This window comes from Vipera ursinii (genome assembly GCF_947247035.1).
Source record: "Vipera ursinii genome assembly, chromosome: 4".
NCBI classification, from domain to species: domain Eukaryota; kingdom Metazoa; phylum Chordata; class Lepidosauria; order Squamata; family Viperidae; genus Vipera; species Vipera ursinii.
The window spans coordinates 4,613,382-4,626,183 of NC_139514.1; the positions used below are offsets into that span (position 1 = coordinate 4,613,382).

The 12,802-nt window shown below is 45.8% G+C and overlaps 1 protein-coding gene across 2 annotated transcripts in view; it reads right to left on the reverse strand.

Annotated features, from left to right (window-relative positions):
* Nucleotides 1-1,690: 1,690 nt before the first annotated feature.
* Nucleotides 1,691-12,802, reverse strand: part of RSF1 (remodeling and spacing factor 1) — a 77,753-nt gene continuing 66,641 nt past the window's right edge. For both annotated transcript variants that reach the window (XM_083362094.1, XM_083362093.1), the window contains exons 12-16: nt 9,723-9,790; nt 7,184-7,391; nt 6,642-6,865; nt 5,535-5,723; nt 1,691-4,766 (exon numbers count right to left, since the gene is read on the reverse strand). In XM_083362094.1, coding sequence (XP_083218220.1) covers nt 4,198-4,766; nt 5,535-5,723; nt 6,642-6,865; nt 7,184-7,391; nt 9,723-9,790 — 1,258 coding nt within the window. In that variant the 3' untranslated portion in view covers nt 1,691-4,197. The remainder of the gene's footprint in view (nt 4,767-5,534; nt 5,724-6,641; nt 6,866-7,183; nt 7,392-9,722; nt 9,791-12,802) is intronic.

The following is a 12,802-nucleotide window of genomic DNA, read 5'->3' on the forward strand; positions in this document are numbered from 1 at the left end:
CAGGCAAGTCCTCGACTTATGACAATCGAGCCCGGAATTTGTTAACTGAAAAACATTTGTTAAGTGAATTTTGCCCCATTTTACGACCTTTCCTGCCACAACTGCTAAGTGAATGGCTACAGTTGAGAAGTTAGTAACCCGGTTTGTGACCTGAGTCTGGCTTCGCCATTGACTTGGCTTGTCCTAAGGTCGCAAAGGGGGATCAAGGGACCCTCCCCGGGATACTGCAATGGTCATAAATAGGAACCAGTTGCCAAATGTCGGCATTTTGAGCACGTGACCGCGGGGATGCTGCGACGGGTCGTAAACATGAAAATCGGTCATGTCATTTTTCTCACTGATGTCATAACTTTGGTCACTCTACTAACTGTTGTAAGTTTATTTATTTATTTATTTATTTAATACTATTTCTATACCGCCCTTCTCCCAAAGGACTCAGGGCGGTGAACAGGGCAAGAATAAAAATACAGATTACAAAAGTTAAAACAAGATTAAATAAATGCCCACATACTAAAATACATCTTTAAAACTCAATAAAATAACCATAACAACCCCCCCCCCAATCCCTTCATCAGGGCAGGCCAGCTTGTTCAAAAAAGTGTTTTTAGCTCGGGGCGAAAGGAGCGAAGGTCGGGCGCCGTCCGGAGCTCAACCGGTAGCTGATTCCATAGCTCCGGGGCGCCCACAGAGAAGGCTCTCCCCCTGGGGGCCACCAGTCGACATTCTCTGACCGGTGGCACCCTGAGGAGGCCCTCTCTGTGGGAGCGCACAGGGCGAAGGGAAGTCGATGCCGGCAGCAGGCGTTCCCTCAGGTACTCCGGACCCCTGCCATGTAGGGCTTTGAATACCATTACTAGTACCTTGAATCTCACCCGGAAGGCAACCGGTAACCAATGCAGCTCGCGGAGCAGAGGTGTAACGTGGGAGTATCGGGAGACTCCCAACACAACTCTCGCGGCTGCATTCTGTACCAGTTGGAGCTTCCGGGTGGTCCTCAAGGGCAGCCCCATGTAGAGAGCGTTGCAGTAGTCTAGTCAAGAGGTCACGAGCGCATGAGTGACCGTGCATAGATCATCCCGGCTTACTGTAGATAGGGCCGCAACTGGCGCACCAGGCGAACCTGGGCGAAAGCCCCCCTAGTCACAGCTCCTATGTGGTCTTCCAGGGTGAGCCGTGAATCTAGGAGGACTCCCAAGTTGCGAGCCCTATCTACGGGGGGTAATAATTCGCCCCCCATAGCGAGAGGTGGAATGTCCGAATAAACCCGGGATGAAGGTATGCAAAGCCACCTTGAGGACTACCTGTACTCAAATGCCAATAATTCACTTTGCTTGGGAGCCTAAGGAGAACTGAAAACAAGAAGTGAGAATCAAATCATCCAGGGTTGTGCGATTATAATCTTCCCTTTAGTAGGAAAGCCCAGGGCTATCAGACCAGATTGTCGAATAAGAGAAACACTGATTAAAGTACTGTATTCCTCTAAATTGTGACCAATGAGAGGTTGTTCTTTCTCATTATAACGATCGCATTAAAGGAAGGAGCAGAAAGGAAGAATTCAAATTTGCAGAATGAAGTTAGAGCGATGTTCTTCAAGCACAGCAACATTAAGCTTTGGACTTCAATTCCCAGAATTCCAAGCTTTGGTTTTTTTATTTGGGGGGGGGGGGATAGACAGTTTTGATACAGGGATTTCAGATTTACTCCGCATTTTACGCTGTAAAGATTTCTGGAAACAGAAAAAAATCAACCGAAAACAAGGTAAATTAACATTCAAAAATTAACATTCAAAAAACCAAGAACGAGTTACTCATTTCTGTGGATGCCGTCAGAGCAGACCCGAATTACCTCACGCAGCCCGAGTCATTTGCTTCATTGAGTAGAGAAATGCTGTTCCAGGAAAGCCTTTTTTTTTTTTTAAAAGAGAACCTTAGGATTTTAAAAGAGGGAGGTATGAAGCTGGAATATTACGTATGAAGTTCGAAGAGAAGAAAGTCAACATTTCAAGACAAGGAAAATTAAAGGACCTGGGTATATTTTTCACCAGGTATTTCCTGAGACCAAGCGCCGAGTTTAAAAGCAATAAAAAGCAATGAGCAGAAGCCGACATCTCTCAAATGCAACGTGGTTATTATAACAGAGCAGGCAAGGGAAGGCAAATCCCCACTTCCACCTCAGTGCAAAGTAATGAAACTAGCCTCCACATAAGATCCTTAAGTTAGCACGGAGAATGTCCACATGTAATTGTTGTTGTTTTTTCCAGCAGCCCACACGCTGCACGCAAAATAAGAAAGGAAGCACAAAGTGGGAGACAACACTGCAATTGTTTGAATGTCTATTAATGGACAGGCAAATTCTTCTGGTCAACTTAATTTTCCAAAGCACCCAGAAAGCCGGACAAGAAGCAACGGATGGAAACTAATCCAGGAGAGAAGCAACCTAGAACTAAGGAAAAGTTTCCTGACAGTTAGAACAATTAACCAGTGGAACAACCTGCCTCCAGAAGCTGTGAATGCTCCCACACTGTAGGTTTTTAAGAAGAGACTGGACAGCCATTTGTCTGAAATGGTATAGTGTTTCCTGCCAGAGCCAGGGGGCTGGACTAGATGACCTCCAAGGTCCCTTCCAATCAGCTCTATTCTGATTGATCTCCATGCTTACACTGTGTGTTCGCCATCGTATCCCAATGCAGGGATACCTGAAAACTTAACACTGCTTACCAGAAAAGTCTGATTTTTTTTTTTAAAAGTTGGTAAGCGATAGCTATGAAATACATATTTTTTAAAAAAAACCACTCCTAAGACGCCAGCTGTGGTTAAATTCTGCTAGATCATCCAGAGAAGCAAAATTACGACACGCACACGGGCACACAAAATACACGCTTTCTAAATCGAAAAAAAAAAATATCCCAGAAAAAAAACCAGAACCCACCCCAAACATTTAAACCCTGCTCTATTTCCGTACTTCAATTTGAAGTAGATATTGAGATGGCCGTGAGGGTTTTAAAAGCAGCCGTGCGTTCCTTTTTTGCCACGGCCGAAAATGGTCACCATATCTGGGCTATTGAATCTCTCCGGGATTTTATTGTACTTTGAGGTTACTAGCCGAGGGGTAAATTCATAAAAAGCAGCCTTGCGCCATCCCCACCAGTGCCGTTTCAAACTCCAGAAAGTTCATGAAAGTTTTTACACCGTTTACTGTATGAAACACTTTTAAAATATGTTTATTGGGGGGAGAAAGGGGAGACCATGAATTAAAAGACGATGCCAAGAAAATGTCTCGTTTTTTTGTTTTGTTTTGTTTTTTTCCATGAAATTTTCTCCAAATCTGTCCACTCTGCTAATAATATTTCAGGATCTTGTCAACGGTTGCTTTCTTTTTCTTTCTTTCCAGGAAGGCAATTTACTAAAATCAACTAAAGGTTAAGTTAGCCTACAAGTTCACAAAAAAAATGCAACAGTTAAAAGATAATTCGTTTCTTCGTCCCCTTAAAATGGCGTGTTAAAATTGTCGTCTAAAGTTGTGAACATTTAAATAGAATATATATCTCCTATGGAAAAAAAAAGTCGGAGCACAAATGTTTCTGACCCCGCGCCCGGCTCCTTTTCTCCCTCCTCCTTCCCCCCCTCCCCAAACTCCAAAAGTTTTTTTTTTTTAAAGATTTTGGGCCCTGGCCAAATTGGAATGCTTTTGTTAACATACAACCATCCCATTTCCCCTTAACAACTTTGTGCGCCCCCTTCAGGAAATATAGAGTCAAAAATATACAATTCTCTCCTTTTTTTTTTTAACTACACGCTCTGCATCTGGACGATTGTTTTTCGTTTGTTTGCCAGGATTATGAAACTGGAGGAGGAGGAAGAAGAGGAGGTTGTGGCGAGGAAAGTAAAGGGTCAATCTCTTCCAAAGAAAAATAGCTGTAGAAAAAAAAAGGGGGGGGGAAGGAAACCTGGTCGCTGGGGTTGGGGAGGAGAAGAGGCAAGGAAAGGATAAAAAAAAATAATATATATATTTTTTAAAAAAAAAAAAAGGAAAAAAAAGAGATACTCCCAAAACTGCAGGGCTGGTGAAAATTTTGACTGCTAAAAAGTTGATACTGTAGTGGACTTTCCTAGGAAAAAATAAAACACCTTTTAATAACTGGCCCGCTGGTATGAGCTACCATGGAATAAATTAGCACAAAAAAAAACCCGGGAGTTTTTATAACTGTTCACTGTTACAGACGTAATCCACAAGGTCAGTCACTCGCAAGAGTTCGTCTTCGTCCTCCTCGGGTCCGCCGGCTTCCAAGCCGCCCCCCGTCCCGTTGGGCGCCAAGCTGGCGTTGGCTGTGCTGTCCTTGGTCAAGGGGGCCTTCTCGGTGGGCTTGTCCATCAAGTTCTCGATAGCTTTCCCCGGGCTCTGTCCGTTGGTGGAGGGCAAATCCACCAGGCTGTAGTCCAACGGGCTTTCCACCTTCCCCACGTTCTCAAAGTCGTCCTCCTCCTCGCTTTCTATCCGGTAGCAGGCCTTCTTGGCGGCGTCTGGCTGCGCGGGAGAGGCGGAGGGCTTCTCGGCCGGCGCCGGCTTGGAGGCGTCCGTGGCGGTGGGGCCGTTGTCCTCCTCGTCCGTTTCGATGCGGTTCACCCGCTTGCGAAGGGGCCGGCCTCCGTCCTCGGGGTCGTCGTCGCCTTCCGAGTACTCGTCGGTGGTGTGGCTCCGCTTCCGGACCGACCTCCTGGATAACCTGGCGGGCTGGTCGTCCTCAGAACGATTAGCCAGGTAGCTCTCTGCAAGAAGGAACAGACTTAGTGAAACCTGATGGGGTTTCCGGGGGGGGGGGGCAGGACTACAAGGAGTCCCCGACTTACGGCCAACAATTTCTGTCGCTAAGCCAGTCACGAAGTGAGTTTGTCCCATTTTACGAGCTTTCTCACCGCAGCGGTTAAGTGGACCATGGGCTGTTGTTAAGTTAGTATCGCGGTTGTTAAGTGAATCAGGCTTTCTCCATTGATTTGGCTCAGCGGACGGTCGCAAAAGGGGATCCCGTGACCCCCCCCAGGGACACTGTGACCGTCATACATGTGAGCCAGATGCCAAGTGGACGAATTTTGATCACGTGATCACGTTTGCCACAGTCGTAAGTTTGACAGCCGGTCATTAGGTCCCTTTTTTTGTGCTGTTGTATGTTCGGTCACTAAATAAATGGCTGTAAGTCGTGAACCGCCTGTATGGTTATGACACTAACTGAGTGACCTTGGGCTGGTCACTCTTTCTCAATCTAAACGACCATGCAGGGCTCTTACGATGATAAGACAAGAAAGGGGATGAACGATTTGGGCTCCTGAAGAAAATGTCTATAATTTTCTTAAATCTCATCAATAAGTACGAATTTCGCACAGGGAAAAAATGGGTTATCTTAGCAATTAGCTTGGCAAGGCTAAGTCTTGGTGCTCATCCCTGCCAACCTGTGTTCCATTGTGTGAAGAAACTTTCGCGACTGTGGTGGGATTTAAATTGCGAACTGTTAATAGGAAAGAAATAAAGGCACGCCATACCTTCGCTGTCTGAACTGGAAAGCCTGCGCTTATGTATTCTTCGCATCTCTTTCCCGTATCGGAAGCTTTTCTGAGATCCTTCGCTTTCCGAATCTTCCTTGTAGTTGACTTGCCTCTTCTGATTCCGCCGAGATCTTCGTCTCGTTTCCAAATAATCGTCATCGCTGTATTCGGAAGAAGCGTCTGTTTCTGCGGGAGGCGCAGAGCCAGGAGACAAGAAAGAAACTGCCTTATGAATATATTGCCAAGACTGCTAACTCCGGATGTTTTTGCTTTGACAACGGTTAGAGATGCAAGCATTTTCTTCTTATGTTTTACTTTTAGAGTTAGGTGATGCTGGGGGGAGGAATGTGCACGAGAGTTTAGCTAGACATAACAATGCTGAACCTACCGTGAGAACCAAGGTTACTGAAATAAGAGATGATAAGAATTGGTGGGTTGGAGAACTGGAGGGGGAGCCCGCATTTCAAACTAATTGGGGAATGTGGTTTACGACTGTTAATTGGAGGTGGGAACTGTGCTTTGATACTATGTGCTCAGGGGAAGGGAACTCAGATTTTGGCTTCGATTGTGTTAAGTATCAATGCTATGCTACCCGAATAAAGATTCTTTAAGGTAAACAATGCCTTGAAGTTCTTTGAAGAGTTTCATCTGTCGGAAGCATGACATATATAATGTATGTATAGTATACATGTTACTGTATTTGTAGGATTATGACTTTTGGGTTATACGAATGACAAACGCAAATAAGGAGGTATGAATTATTAATGCTGCTCCTCCAGTGGTTATTTCAATTATTAAACTACATCATTAAACGATAACAAGGTCATCCATCTTTTGGGGAACTGGGTGCTGCAGGATACTGAGCAGAAATCTTTATGATAAAGTGTTCAAAAATGCAGATGACGGTAATTGGGATCGGAATTCCCATTGCTAGGTGATCAGCCATAAAGTGGAACATCACGTGACCACACTGCTTAGCAATGGCAGTCCCAGCAATACCCAGATACTGTCATTAAGTGTAAGAAGATGGTTAATCCTCTGGGAAAGGAGATATTGGTCAGAACCACTCAATATTTGGACAGCTATCAAGTTACCAAGACCTACCAGAGTTGCCGCTTAAGTTATCCTCAGAGTCTTCCTCTTCGTCGTCTTCCGAGTATCTCTTCTTGATTGTTTTTCTCTGTAGACGCCGGCTTTGTCTCATGGGCCTGGGGTGGTACCGTCTCGGCCGACGCTTGGAGAAGTCTACGTCGCTGTCGTCATTTGAGGGCTGATCCTCTTCACTTTCGTCCAGGTTGTCGTCCGATACCACAAACTCATCCTGAGATCTGTAGGGACAGAGATCAAAATGAAGGAATTTGGACTGAAAACATATTTAGCTGGTTAAGGATATGATAAGATAAAACCTTTATTGTTTTAAAGGAGGGAGGGAGGGAGAGATAAGGATGGATGGAAGGAAAGAAGGAAGGAAGGGAAGAAAGAAGGGAAGAAAGAAGGAAGGAGAAAGAAGGAGAGGGAAGTAAGGAAGAGATAAGGATGGAAGGAAAGAAAGAAGAAAGGAAGAATGAAGGAAAGAAAGAAAGGAGGAAAGAAAGAAAGAAAGAAAGGAGAAGGAAGAAAATATAACAGATTATAAAATGCCTCACCCTTCACTGATTCTGAATTCATCCTCACTCTCTTCTTCATCCAGGTTGCTGTCGCTGTCCAGGTCGTTCAGTCGCCGCCGTTTCTTGCGTCGGAGGGCAGCAGCTCTGGGGGGCCGTTTGCTCTCCTTCCTTTCTTCCTCCAGAATGGTGGAGATATCCTTGCCTCGATGCCCCGTGATGTTGGACATGTCCTTCCCTCTTCCGACACCTATGGGTTGGTTTTTTTTTGGGGGGAGGGGTTTCCAAGAGGATAGAACAGAATAGAGTAACAGAGTTGAAAGGGACCTTGGAGGTGTTCTAGTCCAACCCCCAGCTCAGGCAGGAAACCTCATACCAGGGGTAGGCAACCTTGGCTCTTTTATGACTCATGGACTTCAACTCCCAGAATTCCTGAGCCAGCATGGGGGAACTATGGCCCCTTCATGACTCGTGGACTTCCAACTCCCAGAATTCCTCAGCCACCATGTGGGAACTATGGCCCCTTCATGACTCGTGGACTTCAACTCCCAGAATTCCTGAGCCAGTCTGAGATAAACTTTGGCCCCTTCATGACTCGTGGACTTCAACTCCCAGAATTCCTCAGCCAGTCTGAGAGAAACTTTGGCCCCTTCATGACTCGTGGACTTCAACTCCCAGAATTCCTCAGCCAGCATGGGGGAACTATGGCCCATTCATGACTCGTGGACTTCAACTCCCAGAATTCCTCAGCCAGCATGGGGGGACTATGGCCCCTTCATGATTCGTGGACTTCAACTCCCAGAATTCCTGAGCCAGTCTGAGAGAAACTTTGGCCCCTTCATGACTCGTGGACTTCAACTCCCAGAATTCCTCAGCCAGCATGGGGGACTATGGCCCCTTCATGATTCGTGGACTTCAACTCCCAGAATTCCTCAGCCAGTCTGAGAGAAACTTTGGCCCCTTCATGACTTGTGGACTTCAACTCCCAGAATTCCTGATTCGGCATGGCTCACCTTAGAAACCTCTCCCTTTCCCCTCAGCATGGTTAGCTGAAGAATTTGGGGAGTTGAAGTCCACAAGTCATGAAAGAGCGAAGGTTGCCTACCCCTGCCTTATACCATTTCAGACAAATGGCTGTCCAATCTCTTCTTAAAAACTCCCAGTGTTAGAGCATTCACAGCTTCTGGAGGCAAGCCATTCCACCGATTAATTGTTCTAACTGTCAGGAAATTTCTCCTTATTTCTAAATTGGTTCTCTCCTTGATTAGTTTTCATCCGTTGCTTGTGGCAACAATGAACTGCAGTAGGCCTTCTTATATAGCCTATGCTTTTCCTCCCCTGCTTCCATAATCTCCCTTCTATGAAACAATGGCCTGCAACACTTTTTGGATCAAGCGACACACCTGGCTTTTGAGCGGCGGGTGGGGCCCTCACTCCCTCAAAAGTGGGGAGAGAAATAACCAAATGCCCATTTGGTTTAATTTCCATGTAACGGAAGGTCCTCAATGTACGACCACAACTGAGGGCAAACTGTCATTTACAAAGCAAGATGGCTGTTTAGTGAGGTTTTACCCCATGCTACGACCTTTCTTGCCCCGGTTGTTAAGTGAATCACTGGAGCTGTTAAAATTAGCAAAATGGTTGTTAAGTGAAACTGGCTTCTCCAATGACTTTGCTTGTTGCAAAAGGGGATCGTAAGGCTCCAGGACACTGCAGCCATCATCAATACGAGTCAGCTGCCAAATGTCTGGATTTTAGTCACGTGACCATGGTGTGTGTGTGTGTGTGTGTGTGTGTGTGTGTGTTTTGCAACCATCATAAATGTGAAAAATGATCACTTTTTCCAGTGCCATTGTAACTTCGAATTGTCACTAAATGAATGGTCGTTAAGCCGAGGACTACCTGTACATAGGATTCCTCCCTCTTCTTCTCTCTCTTCTTTTTATTCCAGCATCCTACAAGGGAGGTGACGTTGTGTAAACAGCAACTAGTAAAAACAGTAGGACCAAAAAGATCCTGAACTTGGTTTAGTTAAACAGGGGTAGTAGGCAATCTTGGCTCTTTTATGACTCGTGGACTTCAACTCCCAGAATTCCTGAGCCAGCCATGCTAGCCCAGGAATTCTGGGAGTTGAAGTCCGCAAGTCATGAAGGGGCCATAGTTCCCCCATGCTGCCTCAGGAATTCTGGGAGTTGAAGCCCACAAGTCATGAAGGGGCCAAAGTTCCCCTCATGCTGCCTCAGGAATTCTGGGATTTGAAGTCCACAAGTCATGAAAGGGCCATAGTTCCCCCATGCTGGCTCAGGAATTCTGGGAGTTGAAGTCCACGAGTCATAAAAGAGCCGAGGCTGCCTACCCCCGGTTTAGCAGGAAGAGGGCAAAAGCCAAATTCTATTATTATTGCACTTAGCAAATATGCAATTTTCCTGCCCCGAAGTGAAACAGCTCAGCATCTAAAACCCTCAAACTAAATTCGGTCACCTGCCGTGCCAAAATTCGGAATAACTGTCCGCGGCTCGACTCATCCACACCTTTCTCTATCCAAATTCCTCTCCCCCCCCCTACTCAAAAAAACGCCCACCTCCTCCATCAGCCTCCTTGATGTCGTCTTCTATGGCTTCATCGATGGCCTCATCAAATTCATCAAACCTGCAGAAATAGGAGAATTCAGGAGGATGTTGGCCACTGTGGGTCTCAGCCCTGTTAGCAATTTGGCTTCGCGGCCCTACAGGATCCTCTCCGTGAAAACAGGATCTAACCTGTATTTACTTGTTTGGTTTCCACCCCATCTTTATTTCGGGCAACCCAAGGTGATGTGTAAAACACACCTGCCATGTTTTCCCCCTCAACAACTCTGTGAGGTGGGTTGGAGAGACAGACGGAGAAAGAGGCAGAGAAAGACAGAGAGAAAGAAAGACAGAGGCAGAGAAAGACAGAAAGACACACAGAGAAAGAGAGAGAAAAAGAGAAAGTCAGAGACAGACAGAGAGTAAAAAAAGTCAAGAGAGTCAGAGATAGAGAAAAAAACAGAAAGAGAAAAAGACAAATAGTCAGAAAAAGAGAGACAGAAAGACAAGAGAAAAAAGAGAAATAGAGCCAGAGTAAGATTGAGAGAGTAAGTGTGTGTGTGTGTGTGTGTGTGTGTGTGTGTGTGAGAGAGAGAGAGAGAGAGAGAGAGAGAGAGAGAGAGAGAGAGAGAGAGAGAGAGAGAGAGAATATGTAAAGTCAACCAGCAGGCTTTCATGCCTAAGGGAAGACAGATCTCCTGGTTTCTAGGCCAACATTTTCACCACTGCACCACTCAACCTTCTAAAAGTTTTGGCAACCTTCTGAATTGAAGTTATCCTAATGCAGGGGTAGGCAACCTTGGCTCTTTTATGACTCGTGGACTTCAACTCCCAGAATTCCTGAGCCAGCCATGCTGGCTCAGGAATTCTGGGAGTTGAAGTCCACGAGTCATAAAAGAGCCAAGGTTGCCTACCCCTGTCCTAATGCAAAGCACGTTTTTCCCCTGTAGTGCCACTGAAGTAATATTATGCCTCAACGTAATGCTATCCATGCCTCAGCCACTCTTCAAGGGATAAGTAATCAAATGTAATAAGGCAACAGGCATCAATTATTTATCACTTGGTAACCAATAAATAACCATCACTTTACAAGCACATTAATTTTCTGGTTATCAAATCAATCACCCACCGCTGTCATATTTAAATAAACAGATTAACTAGCCCACAAAGAGGAAATGAAATTTTATTATCAATTACCAATTATCAACGGTATTTGGGGTGGCTTTATGCTAACAAAGACCGAGATGCAAAGAGGAAGAGAATTAACTTGAATTACACCGAAGAGCCGTTCCGATTATTTTTACTTCAGAAATGTTTGAAGAAAGAAACGCTAGAGATCGAACTGCGTTACGATTTTTGTGGTACGCTTTTGTCCCATTTAGCTTAAATACAAGCAAGGCAAACTTTTATCAGCTCCTTGATCGACGTTATCAGCACCAAGTATTAAAAATGGACATTCATTTCCCACAATTTTCTCCCGTTATTCCTTCTGGGAGGAAAGCAGCTTGCTCTTTTAAGGGGTAACCTGCCTTTTTTTTATATAACGGAACGACCCAAAGCAAGGGAATCAGATGGATCACAGTTTCTCATCCCAAAATTCAACTTTCCACCATACTGCCGATGAAGCAATGTGTGCAGAACACACTGAGCCAAGAAAGGGAAACTGGTGGCCGAGCAGAGGTGGCTAAATAAACGAAAAAAGTCCCAGTATCTTTTACCCTGGGCGTTAACATACTGCTTCAGGGTGCTGGGAGCTATAGTTCAACAATCTTGGAAGAGGTCAGGGCTCCTCCACTTTTTCATCGAGGACGTATTCAGGAGTGACGTTTGAGGCCTTCAACCTGGTTGATGGTTTGCTTCCAGGTCCAATTCAAGGTGTTGGCTATCACCTTTAAAGCCCTTCGGGGTGTTCTGTCCCAGCCTTCTTAGGCTCGCAAGGAGAAACCCCGCTTCCAAGAAGCAGGCTGGAACCACAGGAAAAAACCGATCCCCTTTTATTATTCAATGTCCAAGGCAAACAAACACAGTCCACAGAAACTCGATCCTCAACAGGAACGGTTGCCCTCGGCAACCAGCACCTCCCACACCTTCCCTTTTATAATTCAGCCAAGGCGTGGCTTCCTAATGCCTTCTCCTTTGCCTTTGGAGCCGCCCCATTGCATTCCTCTGTCCTACTTGCTTCTCTTGCCGGCGCATTTGTGCATCCGGGATTTGTCTCGGCTGTGCTTCATCAATGTCCAACTCAGGCTCCCAGCACAGCTATGTCTCAGCCTGAGCGCGAGTAGAAGGGCCAGACTCCTCGTCCAACTGTAAGTCTCGGAGCTCCTCAGAGCCTTCCTCTGACTCCGATGTCCCTCCACGCCCCTCCTCTTCCTCCTCCTCAGCTGCTGGGTCCACTGGCTGGCGAGGAATCACAACACGGGGTATGGGACCAGGTTATCTGAGGAACTTTCCTGCCCCAATGGGATTGGCCCGCCCCACTCGTTCTGGCAGAAGGGGCATGCTGTGGCCTCCATTGTCAAAGAGTTGTAAACGATGGTGTCTAGGAGGAGAGCCTTTTATGCTGTGGCCCATGGGTTTTGGAACCTCTTGCTAACAGAGGTAAGGTCTGCACCCATCCACGCTGGCTCTGTGGGGGTGTGATGGGAGCACTCTAATAGGGTAAACTAATATGGACTATTTGTTCCTATTATCCTATCAGATCGTTCTTGCCTTTGGTTTTCTAGTTTTGTACCTAATGTTGCTACTATTTTAATATTTGCTCTTTTAGTTGTTAAGCTGCCCAGAGTCATAGTTTGTAGAGTGAGATGGGCAGCACATTAAATTTAATAAATAAAAAGCTTAAACAGAAGGCTGTCTCTTACAATAAGCCTCTTTTCAAAGCCAAAGCAAGATGCCAGAGGGGAAGGAAAAGGGGAGAACTTTCCGACCGCCCACGGTTTTGGAAGCGAGGAAGGTTGAGTTGAAGAGAGTTTTGTTCCCTTGCTGAGACACCTTTCATTTCCTAGATTCCTTAATTTTTGCAACTTCGGCTTGGTACATCTTGGATTGGAGACGCAACATCTCACAAATCGAGAAAAGTAACCCCCTTCAG